Source organism: Prionailurus bengalensis, chromosome E4, assembly GCF_016509475.1.
Source record: "Prionailurus bengalensis isolate Pbe53 chromosome E4, Fcat_Pben_1.1_paternal_pri, whole genome shotgun sequence".
Classification (NCBI taxonomy): Eukaryota; Metazoa; Chordata; class Mammalia; order Carnivora; family Felidae; genus Prionailurus; species Prionailurus bengalensis.
The window spans coordinates 28,759,877-28,786,651 of NC_057360.1; the positions used below are offsets into that span (position 1 = coordinate 28,759,877).

At 42.6% G+C, this 26,775-nt stretch overlaps 1 protein-coding gene across 2 annotated transcripts in view; it reads right to left on the reverse strand.

The window, feature by feature from the left end:
- Nucleotides 1-474: 474 nt before the first annotated feature.
- The window catches only part of CENPF (centromere protein F), a 62,097-nt gene continuing 35,796 nt past the window's right edge, over nucleotides 475-26,775 (reverse strand). For both annotated transcript variants that reach the window (XM_043568972.1, XM_043568971.1), the window contains exons 12-20: nucleotides 23,173-26,561; nucleotides 18,811-21,663; nucleotides 17,163-17,315; nucleotides 14,210-14,386; nucleotides 13,705-13,866; nucleotides 10,432-10,594; nucleotides 8,723-9,196; nucleotides 7,010-7,188; nucleotides 475-1,449 (exon numbers count right to left, since the gene is read on the reverse strand). In XM_043568972.1, coding sequence (XP_043424907.1) covers nucleotides 1,246-1,449; nucleotides 7,010-7,188; nucleotides 8,723-9,196; nucleotides 10,432-10,594; nucleotides 13,705-13,866; nucleotides 14,210-14,386; nucleotides 17,163-17,315; nucleotides 18,811-21,663; nucleotides 23,173-26,561 — 7,754 coding nt within the window. In that variant the 3' untranslated portion in view covers nucleotides 475-1,245. The remainder of the gene's footprint in view (nucleotides 1,450-7,009; nucleotides 7,189-8,722; nucleotides 9,197-10,431; nucleotides 10,595-13,704; nucleotides 13,867-14,209; nucleotides 14,387-17,162; nucleotides 17,316-18,810; nucleotides 21,664-23,172; nucleotides 26,562-26,775) is intronic.

Below are 26,775 nucleotides of genomic sequence, written 5' to 3' on the forward strand. Positions count from 1 at the left end.
ATAAATGATAGTGTTCGTCAAGGTTTACACATCAGTTTGAACTGAAAGTCAAGAGCAAATTATCTTTTACTAGTTCATGTCCTTGAAAACTTTTTTACCCTGATTCAGAGACAAAGGGACTTGTTCCAAAGTTTTTGGATTTGCTATGGCTCATAATGCCTGCATATTTTCAAATGCTATCATCAATAAAGGAGCTGGAAAATACCACATATTTGTATATCCTTGCTGATGCAGTTTGATGGGTACACAATGTACCAGGCACTGGCTGGACACATTATTCCTAGAGAAATCCTGTAAATCTTCATGACCCACATTCCAAATCATGTCTTTTAACATAACTGAGTATGTTCACTAAATGTCCTAGTTATCATTTGTTAAGACTCTTTTACTTTTTATAAGAGGCTGCAGAAGTCAGCAAGATACAGCACCAATGTTCATAATGCATTTCTATTTAGAAATCATTTTTACAGAAACCAAGAGTGCTTTTTTTTATTAGGACAAAAAATGCTCTATTTTAATACAAGATCACTGTTGATGAGAATGTATACTAAAGAAGTGCAACAAATTGGTCTGAAAAAGAAACAGTACAATGACAGAAAACTTTGACATACCACATCTCGGAGGAGCCTGCGACCAGGCCAACTGGAAATGAACACACAACCCCCGTCACCCCCACACACAAGTATGTACAGGTTACATTGGCAAACATTTAGAAAACACACTGGAAGCTAAGCATGAACACACCCACCTTATGTACATCCACATATGTATATGTGTGCGTGATTTTCCTTCATTTCACTCGGCTAAAAGAAATTCTTGATCTAAAATTATTTCCTGCCTAACTCTATACATAGGAAATATCACAAAGCAAAAGTTTACATTTCCCTGGGAGCTGTTCGTTGGAAGTATAAGCTGTATTTTGAATTCCCTTAGGGTAAAATCCACATGCAAACAAAAGTTGTTACAAAGTGCTTGCCGTCTAAGCGTAACAGCACCAAAGAGCTTTATCCAGCACCCTTTACACTACTGAAGAAGAGTATCAATGATGAATTGGTGATCAGTGCTTCCAAACATTTCCAATACTTCTACACGGGAGAGCTAAAGAGTACAATATATTTCGATTCATGAGGAAATGTTTTCTTCCCACAGATAATGTGCTCCCTAACTAAAGAAAAGCCCCTGCAGGGTCACTGCCTTCTACTCAAATACTGCCACCATCCAAGGTCCTGACACACAAGGTCGCTTCTACTGGACCCTGCAGTTCTCGCTGCTCTTGGACTCGGGGATAGCTTCCGGGCTGGGGGCAAGCCGGCCTCGCTTGGCCCTCAGGCCCTCCCTGGGGCTGTCAGCTGAACTCCTCTCAGGAAGGTTACTGACCGAGAGTGATATCGTGGTGGGTTCTCGGAAGGTGGCGCCTGAATCCACTGGGCTTTGCCGAGCAACCTTGACCTATAACAAACAAAGCATCTTTGTTAGAGATTTAAATCATATTCACAATCCTACAACATGAAAATTAAAGTGCTTATGTCACCAAATTTTAAATTCAATCCTTCTTCTGTAGGTGTTATACACGGCTTTAGTATTTCTTCCTCACTGGGAAGAAACAAGGAGGATATCGGACATGAACTTGGTTAAGTCACCTTGAGAGCTTTCCTTGACACCTCTGATGGCCAAAGGTTCACTCCCAAAGCTAGCATGACCTTCTCAGATCAGAAGGCAAGCTTTTTTTTTTTTTTTTTTTTTTTTTAAGAGTACACTTATCAACGTTTATTTATTTTTGGGACAGAGAGAGACAGAGCACGAACGGGGGAGGGGCAGAGAGAGAGGGAGACACAGAATCGGAAACAGGCTCCAGGCTCTGAGCCATCAGCCCAGAGCCTGAAGCGGGGCTCGAACCCACGGACCGCGAGATCGTGACCTGGCTGAAGTCGGACGCTTAACCGACTGCGCCACCCAGGCGCCCCCAGAAGGCAAGCTTTTTGAAGGCCAAGCCTGTCCTCCTTGCCATTGTAACCCTAGTGCCCAGAATATGCTTGACTACCTGTCAAACATTCAATATATGCCTGAGTGATGACACAAATCAGCTTTCATTTACCCTGAGCCCCTGCTATCTATCATTCAAGTGACTGTGATTCCAATGAGTAAGACTACCTTCATAGGGAGTAAGCTTTATTTACAACGTGTGTGTGTGTGTGTTTGTGAGAGAGAGAGAGAGAGAGAGCACGCACACACACGCGCGCATGCACACGAACCGGGAAGGGGCAGAAGGAGAGAGAGAATCTTAAGCAGGCTCCACACTCAGCGCCTGGTGCAGGGCTTGATCCCACAACTGTGAGATCATGACCTGAGCCGAATTCAAGACTCAGACACTCAACCGATTGAGCCACCCAGGCACCTCTATTTACAACATTTAAAGGACCTAAAACATGTTTCTCCTATATCATCGTTTTAACATTCTCCTTACGTTTTTGTTTTGTGTCCATATTGAATTTGGATTATAGTAGAAGAAATAATAAAGTCCAGAAAGAGTAACTCCCCTTTCTGATGTCCTGCCTTTTAAGAGAAAGAGCGATCTCAGGAAATGTGAGACTTTTAAGAAACAGACAAGAGGGCAGGGTAGCTGATAGAGTTCAGATTTTTTGAGGTTTATGCAGTTGTGACTAAAGATATGGGGTCAGAAAAGAGAAAGGGGAGCAGGACGGATAGAGCATAGAAAAGCTTCATTTGACCAAAGTTAAAGGCAAGAGTGGAGGACCCAAGTGGAAAGATCTTCACAAGGAAAAGAGGAAGGGCACTCTTGACAAGGGCGACTCATGTTTGCTCTCCACAGGGAGAAGCTATTGATAGACGGCAATGGACTCCAGTGAGCTCCTTCTGAAGCAGAAAGAAAGAAGAGTGGAAATTATTTCCCCATTTATATTCTTTCCATAGGAAGCATGTGGTTTTAAAAGGCAGCTAAATACTTTTCATTACAGAAAACATAGTAAATCTGGCCAACAGATCAAATCCCTGGAAAGCTTGCCTCTCAGATTAAATGCAGGACACTTAAAAAAGAGCAGCCTCTAAGGAGCAGGACTTAGTGGAAAATTACCATCCATGGAAAGTTGAAGGAAAAAAACAGAGTTTTACTGGTACTTTTTTTTTTTTAATAGAAAGTGATACAAAAGACAGGCATTTCCCTTGAACCCATCTGACGCAGGAAAGTCAGCTCTTCAGATTCACTGTTTAAAACAAAAAGAGACAGAGAGGGATCACTCACATTGGGAAAAGAATATTTGAGTTAGTAAAACTTTTTTTTTTTTAATTTTTTTTCAACGTTTTTTATTTATTTTTGGGACAGAGAGAAACAGAGCATGAACGGGGGAGGGGCAGAGAGAGAGGGAGACACAGCATCGGAAACAGGCTCCAGGCTCCGAGCCATCAGCCCAGAGCCTGACGCGGGGCTCGAACTCACGGACCGCGAGATCGTGACCTGGCTAAAGTCGGACGCTTAACTGACTGCGCCACCCAGGCGCCCCATGAGTTAGTAAAACTTTTTAAAAATATTTATTTTTGAGAGAGAGAGAGAGAGAGAGCGAGCACGAATGGGGGAGGGGCAGAGAGAGAGGGAGACACAGAAACCGAAACAGGCTCCAGGCTCTGAGCTGTCAACACAGAGCCCGAAGCAGGGCTCGAACCCACAAACCATGAGATCATGACCTGAGCCGAAGCTGGACACTTAACCAACTGAGCCACCCAGGGGCCCAATAAAACTCTTTCTTAATCCCAATTAAATAGCCCAAGTCTACCTCTTGGGTTCCCCCTCTAGACTCAATTTCTCTGATACTGAGCTGAGGAAATTACAGTCTATGATCAGTTTAAACTGTGAAGTTGATCCTCATGTTGGCGGGTTGGTCTCAGACTTGTCTATATAAGTACATGAGGTCTAATTCACCAAGTGTCTAAACTATTAAGTGCACCCCAACCTGGACTGTCTTACAAACTATGTCTGCAGCCACAGTGGCCAGAGGGCGACTATGCAGATGGTGCAGTGAAAGTGAACCTCATTCATAGGAAGGAACGCAGGGCCCCACTATACTCATCACCATCACCCTCTACAATTTAGGGGCAGGTCCTCTGGAACTGACCACCAACCCCGGGTTCAGACCAAGTCCACAATCGTGACTCGCTTATCCCCAGCAAGCGAGGAGCTCCTGGGCTCGTTCAACCCAGAGACATAACAGAAAATGATCCTCACCTACTCTGCACTAAACCTGACAGATTTCCCTAAAGGTCCTGACAGATGTCACTAAAGGTCCTGCTGAATGACCTAGGGAATTGCCTGTCTCAGACCTTCAGCCAGTCACTTCAGGCAAGGGCTCATAATCCTGAGTTTCTAAGCAACAGCTTTAGGAAAGGATACCTTGGCTCTATTCATTCAAACTGAATGATGAAATACCCTTAACAGATGAGGCAAGCATTTTTACAAGGCGACTGAGAAAATGCTGAATTAAATTAAAAATCAATAGGCTGTGTTTTGAAGAGTTTGCATCTAACCACGAAGTCTCCTATAACCTCCTCTGAAGAGGAACCACCCCCATTCATTTGCACAAGTGCGCAAAATTGCTTAGCGATTCATAACTGCTGGAGCCAACTGCAGCCTGTAGCCGATGCATCGAACACAAATCTGCAGGAAACCATGGTTACTACTCTGTACTCTGCAGACTCAACAGTGGTGTGGAAAGCAGGCCCCCTAGTGTGCAGAGCTCTTGTTCCTACATAATCAGTCTGAACCCCCCACGTAAACTGCTTTTCCATCAATTCCTCATAAAAGAAGGAAAAAAATGACCCATGTGGTGATTTCATGAGATGGTTTCCTAACATATGTTTAAACGTCTATTATCATAATCGCTTCAGGACAAGACTAACAGCCCCAGTCATTCAACAAATAATCTGTTCAGTGTCAGACATTGTATTAGACATGAGGACACAGGTAAGCTATAGTCATAATCAGGGACCTCGCAGTACCCCTCCTGCAACTCAGAAGGCAGATATTTAACAAGTAATTATGATAAAGTGAGCCACCTTAAACCAGTGAAAGTACAGGGTGCTACGTATGTGTCAAGATTTTCTGTTTTAAGGAGGGGCGCCTGGGTGGCTCAGTCAGTTAAGCGTCTGACTTCCGCTCAGGTCATGATCTCACGGTTCATGGATTCGAGTTCCGAGTTGGGCTCTGTGCTGACAGCTCAGAGCCCCGGAAGCTGCTTCGGATTCTGTGTCTCCCTCCCTCTCTGCCCCTCCCCTGCTCACACTCTGTCTCTCTCTCAAAACTAAATAAACATTAAAAAAAAAAAAAAAAAAAGATTTTCTGGTTTGAGAGAGCCAGACAGCTAAGTACTCCACTTGATCACCAAAGGTGTGAGACAAGCAGGAATGGACGTTAGCATGTACGAGGAGTGAGGACGGGCTCCCAGTCAGCCACCCAGTGAGGGAAGTAGCACAGCCTGCCCCAGAGCCTAAACCTGTACCGCAGGTCAGGACTTGTCTTGTGGTTGAAAGCTTTGGTCAAGCTTGGAAACTTCCCTTTCCATGGGTACTGGTTACTTTATGGAAAAGACGCTGTTCTTATGGTCACTGGAAAGTCAAGACCTACTCCAGTACCCTCTTCAGTGTTTTGTTGTTCCCAGCATTCAAAAGCTAGATCCCAAAGTGAATGTGTGAGAAAAAGAAAGAAAGAGAGAAGGGCCAGGGGCTGGGGGCCGGGGGGGTGCGGATTTGCACAAAATGGTCAATATTTCTAATACGGGTAACGGATGGGCTCATTTTGATGAGTGAAAGAAAATGCTAGACCTTTCTTCCTTACCTCTGAATTAATAAAATTTTATTTAGTATGTAAGTCATGAAAAAACTTAACACCAGGTATACATTCCTTAAGGCTTACAGCTCTTATATATCAATGTAACATTTACAAATATGTTCTTGTTTTGATGCACCTAATCACCAATGTCTTTGTATTTTGGTATCTAAAATCCTGATGAGGAGCAGGCCTAGTCACTTAAAGAATTATTACATTACACAGACAGGGGTTCCTACACTTTCAAAGCTTTGTTTGCTGGGTCAAGGTAATCACACTGCATAGTTTCTCAAACTCTAACAAGCAAGCAAGTAAAATCACAAAATTTTAGAATTCTTAGAACTATTCCAGCAACGTTCCTGTGACCTCTTGTTTGAGTAACGCTGGGGAAAAGAGCAAGACTGTGGAGGTGAGAGACAGTAAGCATTAACTCCGGGCAGGTTAGATCTTTGTGAACTTTCTTCTTTCTTCTATCATACCACTTACTATGAGTGCAATAAAATGCATATACTTTGCGTACATAAGTGCTAGTATTCCTTATAGAATAATGGAACAAAGATCTGCAAAGTGAATATTCTCGATGCTTTAAATGACATTTACTGGGCCGTTTGCCAGGTGCACAGAGGTCACTAAAATCGTCGTCCCACCCTCAACAATCAAAATAGACAGATGTGTCAACAGAGACCCTTTCTTTAGATGTCTACTGAAATATTTGCTTTTTGTAAAGTAAAGGAGTAAAAAAGAAAGAAGAAAAATAAAAAAGAATTGGCAGCCGGGGCATGGGGCAATGGATTAGAGGGAAAAGTGTGAAATAAGCAATGACCAATGCCTGTGGTCGAAACAAAGACTACCTTTCAATTCCTTTAACGTACAGCTCGAACCTTGCTTACAAATCCTTTGAGTTCCGATCGACAATTTCTCATTATTTAACATTTTCCGTCAAACTGTAAGGGGCCTGTCGGATCAAGGATGAGACTGCAGCCGCAGGATAATGTAATGTTTATCCCCTGGTCCGCTCCCTACCGTCTTCAGGCCTGGCTTACTTCTAGCACGTGGAGAAAGAAGGCCAGGCTTTAAAGAGCTCCTGGGTCAGGGGGCGCTGTGTCAGACCCTTGCCCAGAAAACACCGTAACTTCCTGGATTTGGAAGGGTGGAGACGTGTTCGCCGGAGTTTACCTTTTGTGATCTGCTGCCACCAGCTGTTGGTTTGGAGGTCTCGGTATGATTTTCTTTGTTGAGGCTTAGTGGGGATGGTGTTAACTTCTGGGCAGCGAGGCGGGGGCTGGTCCGAGTTGGCATGGTTGTTCTCCGAAGGACATACGGGCTTGTCTTTCCTGTTGGGATATCAGCGAACCCTACGGGCAAAAAATGCTGACTGTCAACACTGCTAGGTCCAATTCTATCTACAAGGGAAACGATATGTATCAAGTAAAGTTTCCACAAACATAAGAGTAACTCCAAAAACACTTTATGCTAGCCACAATGGACAATGGATTAACTTCACAGCTGCCCTGGGAACCCCCAAATAAGTAGTGGGCAGGTGTTCTCTTCCCAGACACACAGGAAAACACAATGGAAAAAGAAGGGGAAATAACATTAAACAAAAAATGTATTTCCTGCTTCCTCTTCTTCTTCTAATGTGGATGTCTTAACTCACATTCCTCTAAGATCCGAAGAACACACGAGCAAGCCTTCCCATAACATTTGGATTGGAGACAAAAAGGGGGGTAAAATGGAGAGAAAAGGAAAGGAAAAAAAAAGGCCGACTCTTGCTTAAAACAAGAGAAGGCCAAATGGTAAAAGCCACTGCTCCACAGGTGCCCACTCCCATGTAGAGACTGGGTGGGAGGAGACACCCGACTCGGTAAAAGAGTGATTTCACAGTCTGCTCACATTGTCTCCCTCCATAGTGGCAATGGACGTGACCTGAGGTGAGGAAGAGAAACTCAGTCCCAATGGGCATGGCGCACACCCTCCAGAGCGGCATTAATGGCTGACTAAAGCAACTATTTGCTTTTGTTTTTAACCCTTTCACTACAAATAAAAAACAGGAATGAGGAAGATATAACGAAGTATTTGGGGGCCAGATTTCCTGAGAGCCAGAGTTACTCAGAACGGTGTCCCTCAAATCATCTAGGGCAAAGAATTAGTGTTGATAATTTTTTCAGGGAAAGGCATGGGGGTAATTTCCAACTTGCTGTGGAATGATACTCCTGTATAACCAAAGTAAGAATGAGCCAAGGGGAGAACTCACATCACGACATGCCTGTATGTGGCAACAATGTCAAATTGTTATGAACACTTTTAAACTCTTACTATTGATTTCTGAACATTACTTTTTTTTGTCATGGACCAGTAACACACAGTTCCTAGAATGGCCCCAGTCCCTGGCCCACACTCTGAAGATCACTGAGTTTACACAAACAAACAAACAAAAAAAAACAAAAAAAAAAAAAACAAGTGCTGAGCAGCTCCAGCCAAGAGGCACATCCCCCAGTTCACCTCCTACCTGGATGAGACGAGGACTAACAGGGGGAAAAAAAAAAAGCTTGAAGAGTGCCCTTGATTTGGGGAATTTTCAGCCCAGGAATATCAAATCCCGAACAAGCTTTGAATAGTCATTCTTCGAATCTATTAGCACATTTTGTACTGTAACATGAGTAATTAGATCTTAGTCCTTTCCTCATGCAGGAAAACGAACAAACAAACAAAACAAAACAAAACAAAACATACCTTAGCAATTTAAAGGTGGACTATTGCTTCTGAAGGTCAATTAGTATTGTCATGCAACAAACTAAAACATAAATGCTTCTTCTGTCTTTTCGTATGTGAATTTTTATTTGGAATTTCAAAAGAACACAAATAATTTTGCTTTTAAATGATGCATACCTTTCTTTACAACTTCTGGAAGTCCCTCTGGCTCAAACTCAGTGTGTCTGGCATCCTCGGAGGGGTGAATACCACTTTTGCTGGCTTTCCTACTCTTCTTAGAAAACGTCTCTGGGGTAGAAGGTGCTGCGCCCCCTCCATCTTCTGGAATCCCAATGGACCTTTGCCTTTTGCCTGGGGCTTTATTCTGGCTGGATGATAACTTCTTTTCAGTAGCAGAAGGGGCTGGAGAGGATTCTGGAACAACTGCATTTAGCAAAGGAGAACTCTGGAGATTAAGTTTAGACTGTGAACACAGACGAGCAACTTGTGTCTCCAACATCTCTTTGGCTTTCTCTAACTTCTCATGGCTTATGAGCAGGGAACAATACTTGTCCAAGTATTCATCGGCCTCCTGGCTTTTCTCTTCAAGAGTTTCTTTCAATTCTTTTATCTCAGCCATTAATTCCTCTACATTAGAGTCCACAACAGCACCTGTCCGAAGTAAAGGGACACACTGTACATCACGTGACACTTCTCTAGTTAACACTGGGCATCGTAAAGCCAACAACCTCAGAGTTGTTATTTGGTTTTCTTTTAGAGAAGGTGGGGGAAGACATCTCTATATGTTCTCGTAGGTCAAACAACTCTTGTTGGGAGGGATCATACCAAGGTACAAGTCTAGTAGATTATAAGACATTCCTTAGGATACCTTAAATAAAATCTATCAAAATCTCAAATGCGTATTCCAGCCAACCCATCTTGTAGTTCATATGAGATCAGATGAGTTAATCTAGCATATCCCCGATTTTCACCTGCCCATTCTTTCCATCATAAGTGAACAAACAATAAAAATTGGTAAAGAATATGAAGTCTGTTGTAATGGCTTTGGGAACCAGAAGCGGGTCAGTGACAAGTCCAAAACAGCTTTTTTTTTTTTTTTTTTTTAAAGCAGTGGAGGTTCTGATGGACCAGTGCTTGGTTCTGATGGGCAAGTGGAGGTTCTGATGGACAAGTGCTTCAGAGGTGGGAATCTTGGTCAATTTGTAGCTGCCATGGTTAGCACTGAATCCACTGGAAAAACTCTCTGGATCTACAATATTCTCCAAGTACTCTTCTCAGCAGGGAAGGTCACCCACCCACCCTGTGCAGCTATGGTCCAGAAGGGCCCCTCACCTTATACTATCCTTGCCATCATCTTTCCACACAGTAAGAGCATTCTGCTCTGAAGACAGGAGTTCAGAAAAGTCACAAGGACAGTTGCCATTTCTTTATTTTACCTCCACACCCAAACATACAGCCCCTAAGCCTTCCATTTAGTTGACCCACGAGGATGGGCCAAGGACAACCAGAATCAGCTGTTGCTAAATCACCAATGCCAGCTCAGAATGTCAATCTGCCTCTGACGTAGCAACTACATAAATGGACATGCACGTGAAAAACTCTTTTTGCAATAGCTCATTAGCAAAAAGTGCTGCCAGTTTTTTTGTGTTTTATATAACAGAACATGCAATGATTCCATTTCAATATGCAGACTTCGTTCGGAATCCTATTAACCCTATGACCCCAAGCCAAGCACAAAATTCAGAAACTGGAAAATGGCAACTGCTGAGAATCAGCACGCGGTGCAGGACAGAGCACTGAAAACGCTTGGATGCCGACACACCACATGTGTGTGACTTCACGAGTGGAAGAGTTTTGGCTGATGGATGTGCCTAGTTAACACCTACCTGTTTTCTGTTTCTCTTGTGTGCCTTCAAGGTGAGACAGCTCTTTCTGTAACATCTCCTTTTCCTCTTCCAGCTGTTTGCAGGATTTGATCAACAACTTTATTTTCCCCTGCGAACGTTCATTTTCCTTCTTCAACTGATCTGTATATTTTACACTGTCCGCCTACAAAACAACACCTTGAATTTAAAACTTTGAATTTCTTCGTATGAGCATATGGGAAAATAATCATGAGACATCATTAAGAACCATATATTATAAATTTAAGTATTATGATGTTCAAAATAAAACATCTAAAGATGCATAAAACAATTCATCCTCCCTACTCGGTTTCCTAGGTCTCCCCAGTAGACACTGTGGTTTTGTCACTTTCTGAGTATCAGCAAGCATAAATCTTGGTTCCTAAGACAGTGCCCGAGGAAGGAGCCCACGACAGGGTTTGTCCAATGGGAATCGCACCTGGGGGGTTAGGGTGGGAGATAATGGACATATGTTTGGTGGGTCAAAAATTCTTGAGGATAGACTTGTGTTTCCATCTGTAGCCCGTGCTGTTGACAATTTCAATACCCAAGATGGCATTTGTTTTGGCGACGCCAAGTGAAAGCCAAAGAATATTATGGCTCATAATACAAATTTAAATTCTACGGTTGCTCGAACAGAAAGCGAATAGGATGGTAAGAGACTGATGGCCTCACACACTTCTCAGGAGTGTAGTTCACACTGTTCCTTAACCACATCTGCAAATTCCAAAAAAAAAAAAAAAAAAAAAAGCTCTGACAATGATTTAGAGGAAAATTTTAAGATACAGAGGTACTTATATATAGTCTTTATTTATCCCACCTTGTGAGAATAGTCATGCATCTTGTTGCAGAAATATGAATCTGATTATGATAGATTATCCCAGACCCTGCTGGGATACTCCATAACATGCACTGTATTATGTAATATCTAAAAAATGTAAGACTTCTAAAACAAACTAGCTCCAAGAGTTTCCAATAAGAGATCATGATCATACAAAGGCAGACCAAACTATTTAAAAAAAAAAAAAAACCTGAGCATCAATTTCATGTTGCATGTAGATTTCATTCTTGGTATATTATTTCATCTTGAAATAATGTATTAGCAGTGTTGCAGTAAATCCGCACTTCCAGAATTGTCTATTTCTGATTCCAACCATCACTGGATTACAGATCCATTTAATTCCAATTCGACAGTGCTCATTAACTGGTACCTCATTAAAATTATATGCATCTGAATAGGCTCAACTAACAAGAAGTCATTTTGTACATGATGTGTATGCAGAGACATTCTCCACAGAACGGTCAAAGATTAGACAAGCTTTAGAAAGCACACCTGAAACTAATAACTCATCATATATTGATTTTACCTCCATTTTTTTAAAAAAAGGAAGTGAAACTCTTATGTGGATCCTGAGAAACTTAACAGAAGACCATGGGGGAGGGGAAGGAAAAAAAACATTAGAGAGAGAGAGAGCCAAACCATAAGAGACTCTTAAAAACTGAGAATAAACTGAAGGTTGATGGGGGTGGGAGGGAGGGGAGAGTGGGTGATGGGCATTGAGGCACCTGTTGGGATGAGCATTGGGTGTTGTATGGAAACCAATTTGACAATAAATTTCATATTAAATAAATAAATAAATAAATAAATAAATAAATAAAAATAAAAAAGGAAGTGAATAAATAAAAAGTAAATCTGGGGGCGCCTGGGTGGCACAGTCGGTTAAGCGTCCAACTTCAGCCAGGTCACGATCTCGCGGTCAAGGAGTTCGAGCCCCGCGTCAGGCTCTGGGCTGATGGCTCAGAGCCTGGGGCCTGTTTCCGATTCTGTGTCTCCCTCTCTCTCTGCCCCACCCCCGTTCGTGCTCTGTCTCTCTCTGTCCCAAAAATAAATAAACGTTGAAAAAAAAATTTTTTTAAAAGTAAATCTGAAGCTCTATTACTAAATGTGTCTCATTTTGTAGTAGCAGAACACGATTGACCGTTAATGTTATTGTGACTGTTAATAGTTTGTATTTTGTCAGTATTTCCTTCACCTTGAGAACTGTTTAAGAGCAACAAATGTTAAGTTTACACCTACTTTTCTGTTTGACTATATTCAATATACAGTATCATAATTTTTACAATTTAAACCACCTTTAAGTAAAGACCTTTGTAGATATTTATCTTCCAAGTTCATTATTATACATCCTGGATGGTATTCATCTTATGAAAAATATCTGTAGGAATCAAACAGCCTCTCTTTCCAAGTAGGATTACTATAGCACCACCTATAATTGAACAATCCCAAGACTACTGGTTCACCTCTTTCTTTGGTAAAGGAACCTTTCGTGGAGATAAAGAGGAGAAAGGACACATATGTGTGTATGGCCAAGTGCTCTGGCACACCTTGATCTCTGCATGAGGCACGGGAAAAGTGGGCTGGTGATGGCAGTAAACTTGGAGACCAGTGAAGCAAGACTTCGAAATTACCCACCAGATTATTATCTATAGCTGGAGAGGCCTGTCCCAATCGGCTATCACCTTGACCTTCATATCCATCTTGAGAAAGTCTTTACCATCCTCTAGTTTGGGAGGATTCACTGAGCGATGTATAAAGTATATCCAAGCTGTGAGACTGCAGACCATCCACTGCCTTTTAAAAATAACTCAGCAGGGAGACTGGGTGGCTCAATCAGTTAAGCATCCGACTCTTGAGGTTGGCTCAGGTGTTCACAGTTCGTGGGTTCAAGCCCTGCATCAGGCTCTGCGCTGATAGCACGGAGCCTACTTGGGATTCTCTCTCTCCCTCTCCCTCAGTCCCTCCCCCACTTGTACTTTCTCTCTCAAAATAAGTAAACTTTAAAAAAAAAAAAAAAACTCAGCAGAAAAATGATGCTTTTATTTTTGACTACAAAAAAATTTTTTAAAAACAATTTTTTTTTTTTAACGTTTACTTATTTTTGAGACAGAGAGAGACAGAGCATGAACGGGGGTAGGGCAGAGAGAGAGGGAGACACAAAATCTGAAACAGGCTCCAGGCTCTGAGCAGTCAGCACAGAGCCCGACGCGGGGCTCGAACTCACGGACCGCGAGATCGTGACCTGAGCCGAAGTCGGACGCTTAACCGACTGAGCCACCCAGGTGCCCCGGACTGAGCCACTCAGGGGCCCCAAAAACATTTTGATAACAGGATGAAAAGCATTAATTCCATGCAATGAAAACAACCATTATCCTCATGTATCTTCTAAGTTATGAAGTAATGAGAAATGAACATACCTTGGTTTTCTTCAATTCTTCTAACATCTGAGTAGCAGCTTTCAAAGAATTATTGAGTTCTTCTTTACTGGACTTCAAGAGTTCCATCTCTGCCTTCTGTGAGCACAGACATTCTTCACTGGAAGTCAGCTTCTCTCGGTAAGTCTGGATTTCCATCTCATACTAGGGCAGAAAAACGTCACCTTAGCCAGGAGGCTCAGCTTAAAAAAATTATAAGGAAAACAAACGAAAAAGAAAATTGCTGTCGCAAGGGCCATTTCAAATAGTCCTTGGGATTCTCCTATTATTCTATTCCAAGACAGAAACAGATTTTAAAAACTCACATCGTAAAATAAGATCTGGACGGTATCTGGAGAAGACAGTGAAGGTAATATGATGGGGACCTTTCATAAGATTGTCTTGCATAATAATGCACATCAATGGACCTTCTTGCAAAACATGCCTCATTACTATGGCCAACGCACCACTCCCCAGCTCCTCCAGGAAACAAACCCCACGTTTTTACCTGTTTGTTTGTATCCAGAAGCAAAGCCTGGTGTTTCTTTTCAGCTTCCTGAAGCTGTAGCTGATACTCAGCTATTTCTTCTCTCGTTTTCTCCTCTTTTTCCATCTGGTCCTTATGTGCGCAATCCAAATTCTTCTTCAATTCACTGTTTTCTAACATGAGCTCCCTCAATTGACCCTAATGAGAAAAGTAATAAAATCATGGGAGAGCAATTAGGAACCTGGATATGGATCTTATATAGATCTTTAGGAAATACTGAGTACTAAAATTAAAAAAAAAAAAAAAAAAAGTTTACAGCTCAGACAAAATCTTTATAGAATAGTGCCACAACCCTTCATGACCTATTCACTTTAAATTGTGACTTTACTTGCAATGACAGTTTCTTCTGCTCCAGACCAACCACGTGCAGGGTCACATCCACAGGGAATACAGAATCCCTGAGAACTCAACTTTAGCTCAAGCACTCCGGTCGGTACCCTCCCAGGTTTCCAGGCTCACTTACTTAAGTGCTTCCATTGCAATAAGCCGTTGACCTCATCCCCAGAACCCTACCATTCCCACCTTGACACTCGAGCCCACCCCCCCAACTTACATGTTCCTCCTTGACCAGCTTCAATTCCATGTTCTTTCAGCTTCCTTCCAGATGCCCTCCCTATCTTTGCCCCTCTGTCCCTTCACCGTATGACACGCAAAACTCCAGCACTGGAGGAACCTGTGTTCTCCATGCCTGATCCCAAATGACTGTTTGCACATGTGTTTCTACACATGCCGTGCCCATTTCTTCATCTCCATTTACTCCTCAAGCCCTCGTTGGTGGGCTTATCCCACCTCCTCTTCAAATCACTTTTCATGGCCTTGTCAACCTCCACGTTGCAGATCCAAGGAGCACTCTTCACCTCATCTGACCTCTGGGCAGCATGTGATGCTCCCGAGACAGCATCCACTCCTCACTGGCAGGACAGATACTCCCCTGGCCTCATCATGGCTCCTCATCTCTTTGCTGGCCCCTCCTCCTCCATCTTACCTTGAGAGGCCAGGTCTCTGGGCTCGGCCCCAAACTGCCTTCTCTTCTCCAACTGTATTTTCTACAATTCCCATAATTTGGCAATACTACCTATATTCTGAACTAGCCAAATTAATGTATCCACCCTACATCTTCCCTTTAAACTCCAGCCTCATGTATTGGGATTTCTCTCTGGTCTTTTTTCATATCATTTTCTATTTCATAATGGCTTCCTTTCAATTTCTAAAAAATACGAAGCTTTTTCTAATCTCAGAATGTAGCCACACTGCTCACTAGACCTAGAAGGTTCCTTCCTCTGTGCTGTTCCTCTCACAGCTGACTCCTCATCATGCAGGTGACGTTCTCTGACCTCCCTACCTAAATTAGGTTGATCTCTAGCCCCACACACCCCACTTCCCAACTATTCTTCAGTCAAGAATCTTGTCTGATTCCTTTATAGCACTTGACAGATTACGATTGCCTTATACATCTCCTATTTAGTGATTTATTGTGTGTCTAGACTGTAAGCTCTGTGAGTGCAGGAACCACAGCCGTTGTATTCAACATGCAACCCTCTGACTTTAGGAGCACTTATTAACTACAGAATGCATAAAGCCACTGCAAACGGACACATTCATAGGTACGGACTTGAGGCTAAACACCTAGCTTTTCCTTTTAGTAGAGCCTATAAACTAGGTTCAAATAACACTATAGTTGGGATACTCCCAAGCTGCTTCAGTACCAAAGAAATTCCAGCAGGTGCAGCACTCAAATAGCATTCGTACAAACTCCTTCCACGCAGCACTGCCAGAAAGTTCCATGAGTCAACTCCTGAGATTAAATGCCAAAACTTTTCGATTTGCATTAGATTAAATGTCATATTTAAAGTACGGATGTCTCGGGGCGCCTGGGTGGTGCAGTCAGTTAAGCGTCCAGCTTCAGCCAGGTCACCATCTCGTGGTCCGGGAGTTCGAGCCCCGCGTCAGGCTCTGGGCTGATGGCTCAGATCCTGGAGCCTGTTTCCGATTCTGTGTCTCCCTCTCTCTCTGCCCCTCCCCCGTTCATGCTCTGTCTCTCTCTGTCCCAAAAATAAATAAACGTTGGAAAAAAAAAATTTTTTTTTAATAAAAAATAAAAAAAAAAAATAAAGTACGGATTTCTCCAACTCTGTATACAGACTATCACAAACATCCCTTCAACCTTTTCTAATTGTTCGGGGTCATGATCGTAACTTTGTTTTGTTCCCCTTTTCTAAGTACTATCTGGGGATGAATATGCACGAGGACGACACGGATATACGAGTGTTTACCGTTTAACTAGGTTTGGCAGGCAGGTGTCACACTGCATCTGCTGGCGCTGTGTGCACGGTGGCTGCGACCTAGGACTCAGCGTTAAGAGATTCAGGAGAAATGGAGGGCACCGAATCAGCAATGTCTGCCACGGAAACAGCAGTGGGGAATGGCGACCCAGATGCTATAAATCTGTCACATTAACCCTCCCCTAAAATAACATCCCAAGACTGCTCCAGCTTTACATTTCACTGTGACTTTCCGTTACTTTTTAGTTCTTAGCAGATCAGTGCATCTGTCTCTAGCAACATTCTGGCTCCTAATCCGAGGCAGGCTGGAAAAGCAGATAAACCTGCTGAAAGCTGCATGAAATCTATTTCTGATGTGAGTTAATGTAGTTACAAGGGTCGCCTTCTATGAAAAAATATCTGGGCTCCGTGATGGGCATTTTCATGCGTTCCGAGGCCTCCCAGGGCTCGTTCTGGGCTCCTGACAGGGCTGGAGGGTGAAGATGACAGACTTCAAGACTGATCAGGACATCAGTGCCGGCCTGGATTTTTTTTAAAGCTAAAAGAGCTGGGTACGTTGCAGGTCTTACAAAAACAAACAAGGAGACTGCGCACACCGAATGATCAGAGCGTCCTGTCACAGAGAAACTTACCTGGCTGCTCTTTATTTCTTCTGACATTACAGTTAACTCTCCAGTCAGCCTATTTTTCTCCCCGATAAACTCTTCTTTCAACTCTGCTGTTTTCTGGGCCATCTCGTGCATTTCCCTCTGCAGCTCAGTTTCCTTCCCGGTCATTGTGTTTACCTGAAATTTCATCTTTCGTTAGGATCTGCTTTGGGTCGTCGGTTTTGCTCAAATTAATCATTCTGATCCAACACATCAGAACACTCCCTTTCACCTTCAATAACAAAATGGAACCTGGCTAATCCTCCCTTTACTAATCCACTCAACCACCATCCTTAAAACCTACTGGCAAGCTTACCTTTCCTCGGCCAAGGTTTAATAAAAAGACAGCAATAAGGAGAGCAACGACAAGGAAAGATAACATCACTAAGTCTCACAATCCCTCGTAAGGGTATTCATTTGTATGAAACGTCAACATTAGAGACCACTGTATGAGGTAGCGTCTTATGTTTTTATCAGTTCTGGGATCTCCACTGATCCTCCGATGCCATACTAATCTTCAAGAAACATGCCTATGATTAGTTAAAACCAGTTAAAGCCCCATCATTTGCACTTGCCCCTCAGCGTTGAAACGGACTGGCAGAATTTGCCAAGTTAGCTCTATCATAACTGCCATCTCTTGCAAGTTGTATCAAAACTTAAAATTCCTGAAAAATATTACAGAGTCATGATTGATCCCATTTGCTGGACACTCCTCTTTGCTTTTAATAGTTGTCCAATAAAAATTGAATTTGAAGCAACCACTTTCCTAGATCAGTACGTAAGCCTAGAGGGCAAAACCTTAATTTTTCATTAATAATTGAGGCCCCTGATGGCACACTTGCCCCTTAGCCATCAGCTAACAGAACAGTAGGCTGCACAAAGAGAAGATATAAGAAGGGTGAAAGCATAAAATCCCCCAGACCTACCCTGGGAGGCATGAGGGTTCTGTTTATTACAATTCTATCAGTACCTTTTTTTAAAAATTTTTTTAAATGTTTATTTATTCTTGACAGAGAGAGACCGAGCAATGAGTAGGAGAGGGGCAGAGAAAGAGGGACACACAGAATCCGAAGCAGGCTCCAGGCTCTGAGCTGTCAGCACAGAACCTGACGTGGAACTCAGACTCATGAGCCAAGAGATCATGACCTGAACCGAAGGCAGACGCTTAACTGACTGAGCCACCCAGGCACCCCTCTATCAGTACCTTGGATAGTACCTTCTCATAAAGGCAAAAAAGCAGAGCAGGGGCCTAACTAGTATCGGTTATAGTCTCCTTGGTAGTAGCTCCCAGGTGGGTACCGGGAAACTAGTACTCTGATGTACTTACTCTAAGAAAGTGAACTATGATTAGAACCAGAACTAGGCCTAACCCCAAGCTTCTCCCATGTCCAGCTGCCACACGGAAAAGCTGGGCTAATCCACAGACACGCCCCATGTAAATGTGTGCCAAAGCAAAGAGTGACTACAGCTGGAGCCAATTGAGTGTCCCCAAAGTTCAAGGCCCCGCAAACATAAAAACCCTTGCAGAGTCTGGTCCAATACTGTGAACATGTCCAGGAGGAAACATGATCCACACAGCGGCTTCCCTCCCTCATGGCTACATATTCGAACGTAGACAGATTAAGCCACTTACTTTTTCAACAAAGGACACGTTTTCCATTTTTGTCAGTTCGAGCTCTTTCTCCAGAGCCTTGTAAGAATGCTGCAGTGTTTCCAGGGTGTCCTGCAAAGTATCATTTTTGGATTGCAGCGTCTGGACCTTCTGCTCCAAGTCTACCATCACATCTTCCAGTTCTCCTTTTTGCTTCTTCCAAAGCTGCTGTTCTGCTTCCACCTGGGAGAGTTCAGAGATGAGCTGCTCTCGGTCCTGAATCTGATTTTTCAGGTTGCTGATTTCTTCATCCTTCTTCTCTAGCTTCCGTTTGCCATCTTCTACCTGTTGAATGAGGCCATTGGCGGAAGACTGCAAACTAACGTAACTGCTCTTGACCTCGTCAAGGCCTTGCAGCAACTGAGCCTTCTCGTGTTCAAGAGCATCTATTTGACGGCTCAGATTCTGTTCTTGGGCCTTCCAGGTGTCTTGGTCACAACACAAAGCTGCCACTTTCTCAGTTAGCTCTTTTAACTGTGTTTGAAGCGTCTCCACGACAATCTTAGAGTCTTCTCTCATCTGTACTTTTTCTTGCTCTTTTTCTTGCAACAGATTTTCAAATGAAGAACTGAGTATTTCTAATTCAGACACCCGTCCTTGCTCTTTCTGTAATTCCTTGGTCACATTTTCTTTTTCTGACCTCATATGGACAAGATCTAATTCCAAATCTCTCAGGTTTTGGGCCATCTCCTCTATTTTTGCTTTTAGGGTCCCTACCTCTGCTTTGGAATTCTCAGCCTCCAGAATCACACGCTCTTGGTCTTGCCCTGATGCCTCTAGTTCTCTTTCAAGGCTCTCCACTCTACTCTTAAGCAGGTCGGTGTGATGTGCACTTTCCTTCAGTTTTCCTAAGACCTGGAGCTGCTCCTTTTTATCGGCTTCGAGGCGGACTTTCAGCTTTTCAATGCTGTTTCTTAGCCGATGGATTTCTTGCGCCGAGGAGTCCAGACTCTGTTCTTTGACCTTCTGGATTTCTTGGTCATTACACAAGACTGTGACTTCCTCATTTAGCTCTTTCAGTTGTGTTTGGAGCATCTCCATTGCAGCTGTGGATTCTTCTTTCACCTCTATTTTTTCTTTCTCCTTTTCTTCCAACAGACCTTTGCACGAAGAGAGTAATGCGTCTAATTCAGATAACTGACCCTGTTCTTCTTGTAGTTGTTTCATCAGATTTTCTTTCTCGAACCTTACCGTGACAAGGTCTAATTCCAAATCTTTCAGGCTTTTGGCCATCAATTCCATTTGTGCCTTTAGGGTCTCCACCTCTGCTTTGGAATTCTCAGCATCAAGAATCACCAGCTCTTGGTTTTCCTCTGACATCTGCAGTTCTCTTTCGAGGTTCTCGACTTTATCCTGAAGTGAATCGGTCTTACGCTCGCTTGCTCTCAGTTTCTCCAGGACGTGAAGCTGCTTCTTTTCATCAGCTTCAATGCGAACCCTCAGTTTCTCGATGCCTTTTCTTAGCTGGTGCACTTCCTCCTGCGTTGAGCTCAGCCTCACCGCAACCTCACCCTTCTCCATCAGCGCATTCTCCAAGGACTTGGCGACGGCCAGCTTTTCGTGTTCCGATTCATTCAGTCTGGTCTGCAGGCTTTCGGATTCCCTCACAAGTGATTCTTTCTCTTCATTCAGTTGTTCGATTTGGATTTCCAGCTCACCTTTTACCAAAGATAGGGCCTGTGAGTCCTTTTCCAAACTCTGCAGCTGCTCCTGGAGACAAGCGTTCTCTTCCAACAGTTCACTTACGTTGGAGGGCAACGTCTGAAGGACGTGTGTTTGATCCTTCACCTCAGCTCCAGCCACGTCAGGGGGCTGTAGACGTTCACCTTGATGAGATTCGAGTTCTTGTATTTTCTGCTTCATCTTTTCAGACATCAGATTCAATTCTTTATTTTCTTTTGACAAAGTATCTAATTCTCCACGAAGCTGGTTTCTCTCACTGGTGACCACAGAGAGTTCTTCTTCAAGACAGGCTATAACTTTCTGCTTATTTTCACTGTCTTGTTCTAAATATAGCTTCTCTGTTTGAACTGTCTCTAAGGCATCTTCCACAGAGAGGGCGTGATGCTCGATGCTACCTTTCTCAGATTCGATCCTCTTTAGCTCATTTTCCACATCAAGAAATCGCTCTCTCCAGTTGTTCACCTTGGCTACATTATCTTCAATAACTTCATGTGAACATTTATCTGTGCCTACTTCTAAATTAGAACTGAGGACTTCCAAACTCTCTGCTCTCTGGTGTAACTCCTGGTTGTCACAAGAACAGGATCCCAGTCTTTCACTTAAATTTGATTTTTCTTTCTTAAGTTCCTCAACTATTTTCTCTAATTCTATACATGCTTCCGTCTTGGTGGTTAGTTGTGCTTCCCGTAAATCGAGTTTTGAGTCTAACTCTTTTATTTCATTTAGCAAACTTTCAACTTTTGTGTCACGTTGCTCTACGATGTGAAGTAACCTCAAATTCTCATTTGATGTCTCTCTAACCTGCAGCTGGAGATTCTGAATGGAGACCTGATTCTCCAGAAAATCCATCGGTACTAGAGCGTTAGGGTCAGAAAATGACAATTGAGAAATGCGTTCTGAACAGCCCGGGGTTTTGTCTTCTACTGGGGTCTCGTAACTGGTTTCTGTAGACTGTTCCCTAGACCATTCTCCTGTGAATTGGGCTGCACCTGTCTCGGCTATTTTCTCCATCTCTAGATTGAGGTCCTGCTGAACACCGTTCTCACACATCTTGTGAGTGTCAAGCTTTGGTGTGCTCTCTTTAGTTTCCAAAGTACATTCTTCCGACTCTTTAATGTCACAGCTGTCATTTCCACCCCGGAGAGCCTGTAGCTGTAATATACAATGAGAATTCATTTTATTTTTCAGGAGGAATATAGAATAAGGAGGCTTAATTATTATAGAAACTGGCGTCTAGCCTCTGCTACACACATTTCTTCAAATGGCATATTTCCCATCCCATTCTCCTCTCTCCATCCAAATATCCAATGCAATTTAACATTTGGTAAGTTTAGCCACAGGCAAGGCACTGGGTAAGGTATTTATCATGAAGATAAGCCCTTCAGATCAGTTATTTGGTCTAAATTGCAACATAATTAAATTTCATAATTTTTTTCTTGCTAGAAATATTCTTGGTAGCCTAAATATAAAATTTATTTTTGTGATTACCAGCGAGCTAACAAGTTCCTCATAAAATGTTCAGCTTCCATCTTCAGCATTTACGACACCCTTCACTGAGAGGTTTCATGAACAGCTCCCCCCCATCCCAAGGACGTAACCACAGAGCCAGCGCTCACTATCTATACTCTTGGATAAATCACATGTCTGGACTTCACCATCTTCTCATCTGTAAAACCGGGATCTGCTGCTATGACCACTATGGTGGCCACCACACCACCTGCCCTCCCTACCCTACCGAGGGAATCAGGTGAGCCTTGTCAACCGTACAGCATTACTAGGCTAGCTGGTAGACTAGAAAGGACGAAGCTATGACTAAATGATTTCATATTCCAAAACGAAAGAGATGGCTCTTTAAATGACTGATAACAAATCATAGATTTGCATCAGAGAAAATTGTTAAGAAAATTATTCAGTAATGTGTAACAAACTCCTGCATTTAGTTTTATGACTTTAACTCTGTAACATTAAAATAGTCTGAAAAGGGTAAGAAACTATAAAATTCCTATCATATTGTCATCCATTAGCTCTAATTTAATATTTAAGTGTGGTTTATTACTCACAAAGAGTGAAAACACATACGAGTTCTGAAGATGACTTTCTGGCTCTATAATATTAATTTTCTCCAGAAGACTTCTAAAAACAACTTTATTAATTTCCCATATATGTGCTTAAGTGGAATCACTACAGAAATTTACATCTTCCCCCCCACCACCGCCATTGCCCCACAATCAGGTTTACTCATTTTTCTAAAGTTGTGCTTTGTTTAAAGAACAAATACAAGAAGCTCTCGGGTGGCTCAGTCAGTTGAGCATCTGGTCAGGTCACGATCTCACGGTGAGTTTGAGCCCCGCGTCAGGCTCTGTGCTGACAGCTCAGAACCTGAAGCCTGCTTCAGATTCTGTCTCTCTCTCTCTCTCTCTCTCTCTCTCTCTGTCTGCCCCTCCCTCACTCATGCTCTGTCTGTCTCTGTCTCAAAAATTAGTAAACATTAAAAAATGTTTTTAAAAACAAAAACAAACTTTGGTATATTTTGTTTTTATACCCTGGAGCTCTAAAAATATTTTAAGTTCAATTTAGTGTAGATTTCAATTCCACAAACATTTACTGAGTGCCTACCGGGCATGTAGCTAAAGAAAGGGCATGTAAATCCCATGTACTTACATCTTCTATGTCGGTGCAGAGCAAGGACCGAGAACTTAAGTCCAGACCTTGTAGCTGAAGCCGGGCGACTTCGAGCTCAAGTGACAGGTGTTCGGTCTGTTTCTTTTCTGCTGCCAACTTGGACTCCATCTCCACGGTCACACTTGTCAGCTTCTGTTGCCACTGTTCATTTTCTGACAAATACTGCTTCTTAAGACAGTCGAGCTCTTTCCTTTCAGAACTTAGTAACTGCTCGAGCTCTTCAATTTCCTTATTTTTCGTAATCTCCTGACTTTCAATTTTGTCCTCTAGCTTTTTGAGGGATTGCAGGTACATCTGACAGAGGATCTCAAGTTCTTCGACACTCTTCACGGGGGTGGACAGAATCTCTTTCTTGGTCAGATTCTCCTCCTCCAGACTGCAGCGAGATCCTTCTTCTACATTACACTGGTTGGCTGAAAGATTCCCGACCAAATTATTCAACAGAGATGTTTCCCCTGTCTGGTCTAAAAGATCTTTGCAAAAAGAGGATTCTCCCAAACTTGTAAGACCAGGGCTGTCAGTCATACGAGAGAAAGACAATGACAGAAAATGCCCTTCCTGGGGTCCTGGCATCTCTTCCTTTACCAAGTCACCTTGGAAGTTTCTCAGACTTGTGGACAAGACCGAATTTTCAGCCTTTAACGTGTCCACATAAGACTGTAGGTCTGACATCTTAGAGCTCATTTGACAGTGCTGATCGTGTAAAATTTTGTGTTCGCTTTGTAAAGATGAGAGTTTCTCTTGTAATTCAGCAAAGTGCATTTGAACTTCTTTGTTTGAGAGCGTCAAGTGCTCATAGCAATTACTGTCATTCAAAGGATTTAAGGACGCACATTTCTGCTCATTTTGTTGTTCACCAAGTTCACCTTCTGCCGTTTCTTTCACTAACTCGCCTTGGAGAAGACCGTGTTCATCATTTAGTATTTTAACTTCATTTACTAGTTTCTCCACCTCTTCTGCCATTTTACTAGCTGCTGTGATACATTCTGATCTTGAGTCGTTCAGCTCAGATATTAGCTCAAGCTTTTCGACCTGCAGTGTTTCGCACATTTTCTCTAGCTCACTCAGCTTGCTCATTGCTGTTTGTAGAGAGCACTGCAGATGCGCATTGTCATTCTGACTTGAAAACTCATGAAGCCCAGAAACATACTTTCCTTCTGTGTCTACGGCGCAGTCTTCGGGGCCACTAAGTTCTTGGGACTGAGTGTCTCGTTGCACGTTTCCCGTGTCTAATTCTACTCTAATTGTCTGTAGGCATTCGTTCTCCTTCTCACTTTCCTGAAGTTTGAATTCCCTCCTTCTCATCTTAGCTCCTGACTGTACCAACTGTGCATTATAACAGTCTAGAGGGGGATCTTCAACTTGGAGATCCATCGGAAGCTGAACATGGCATTCATTTATGTCACTCTCTCCTTTCATAGAGTCGCTAATTGGTTCTGATTCTAGAATCTGATGCTCTTGTTTCATCTCCGTTAACGTCAGCAGGTGCTCTTTCTCTTGTAATAAGGCATTAAGTTCCTTTTGCATCTTACTCTGTTCTTCCTTTAAGGTCATGATTTCTTGCTTTAAACCATCCGCCTCGCTCTTGGAATTGTTTTGGATATCCGCAATCTCCGATCTCAGATCTTGCTGCACTGCCCCCAACTCTAGTATTAGATTCTGGTTTCTTTCTTCGGCTAACGCTAATTTTGTTACAAATGTTTGGTGTTCCCTTGCAAATGCTTCCTTTAGGTGCTCCAGTTCATGTTCTCTATTTTCACAAGCCCTGGTGCATTCACTTAGCAAGCATTCTAACTCAGAGTTCTTTTCTTGAGCTGCTTTATATTTTTCACTAAGATCCTCAAGTGCACGTCCTGTTTCTTCACATCTTTGTAGTAAAATAAGTCTTTCTTGCTGGTACTGATTGGATAACTCTGAAATGCTCTTGTCTCTTTCGTCTATACAGTTTAAAAAACTCTCACTTTTTTGGAGTAAGTTAATCTTCTCTTGACTTAAGGTTGCATTAATTTCCTTGAGGGTCTCATTCTCTTGGGTCAGCTCTTCAATTTCTTTTCTGTTTAGAGAAATGGCAGCACTCATTTCCTTCTTCTCTGAGCTCAGGCTTTCAGACAAAAGCTGTAGCTCCTTTAGAGATTCTTGAAGTAAATGGTTGCTCTTTTTTAATTCTTGAATCTCTGCTTGCTCAGTTTCTAATTTTTCATTCAAAAGTTGGAACTCTCTTTCCTTGTTCTCCAGGGCAACTAAAGTTTCAGCAAATACGTTCTGATGAACAGAAGTGTCTTCTTGTAACTTACTAATGCGTTGACTTGTTTCAGCCACAAAACTTTGATGCATCTGCTCTGCTTTGATGAGATTGTCTTCTATTTCTCCTCTGATTTGCACCAACTCTTCACACTGCTTTTGCAGATCTGAGTTCATCTGCTTTTGAGACTCTAATGAAAATTCAAGAGAAATGACTCGATTTTGTAAGCTGGCTGAACTTTTGGGGCTATGGTCTGCTTCTAACTGGCATTTGCTCCTTCCTGAAGGTGTGTTTCTTTGTTCTCCAAGAATATTTGCAAAGGAATTATTCATTGCAGACTGCTGTTCAAAGGCCAAAAGATTTCCTTGGTGAGCTTCACTGGTCACCAGAGAAGCATCTTTGGATTTCAGCAGATCCCGGAGGCTCTCATATTCAGCACGCAAGTCCTGGTAACGCTGGTCTCTGTCTGTTACTTCACTCGACACTAACTGAAGTTTGTGCTCTAGATCTTCAACTTGCCGGGTAAGCTGAGATACTTTCAAGCACATGTTTTCTACTTCCTTCTTATGTTTCTGGTCCGAGAGCTCGGCTTTCTGTTGTAGTTCTACGTAAGCTTGTTTATGTGTCTCCACCTCCACAGTCTTGCTGTCTATCACATTGTGAAGGTTTCTGATCTCAACATTCAGATTTTCGCTTTCCATCTCCAGTGTTCTTACTTTCTCATTGTATTCGTGGCTTTTTATTTGTTGTGTCTTGAGACAAGTTTCCAAGTGATGAAGTTTACTCTGCAAGCTTCCCTTCTCTGACTCCAGCTGACTTAGAAGCTGTTCTTTTTCACTTTTCCAACGAGCAAACAGAGTTCCCTCTTCTTTCAATTCTTCATATTCTTTCTTTTTTAACGCCAAAGCAATCAGTAAAGCTTCAGACTCTTTCTCCATTTTGCTTAACTTATCATTCAGTTGTTCAATGTGATGCTCCCTTTTCTTCAAAAGGTCTTGAGAACAATCTCGTTGCTTTTCCAGATCAGCCAAGGCAAGCTTCAGTTTCTCTAAAGTCAAGGAATTCTCTTGCTGATTGATTTTTTCTTGAAGATCCCTTAACATGGTTTCCTGAGAGGCATTCTTAGCTATTAAAAAAAAAAAAAAAAAAGTTTAAGTTGTCATGTTTTTAATAAATATTCTACAAGAATTCCAAACTACTAAAAAAAATCCAAACATGGGGTGCCTGGGTGCTCAGTTGGTTAAGTGTCCAACACTTGATTTTGGCTCAGGTCATGATCTCACCGTTCATGAGATGGATCTCTGCATTGGAATCTGCACTAACAGCATGGAGCCTGACTG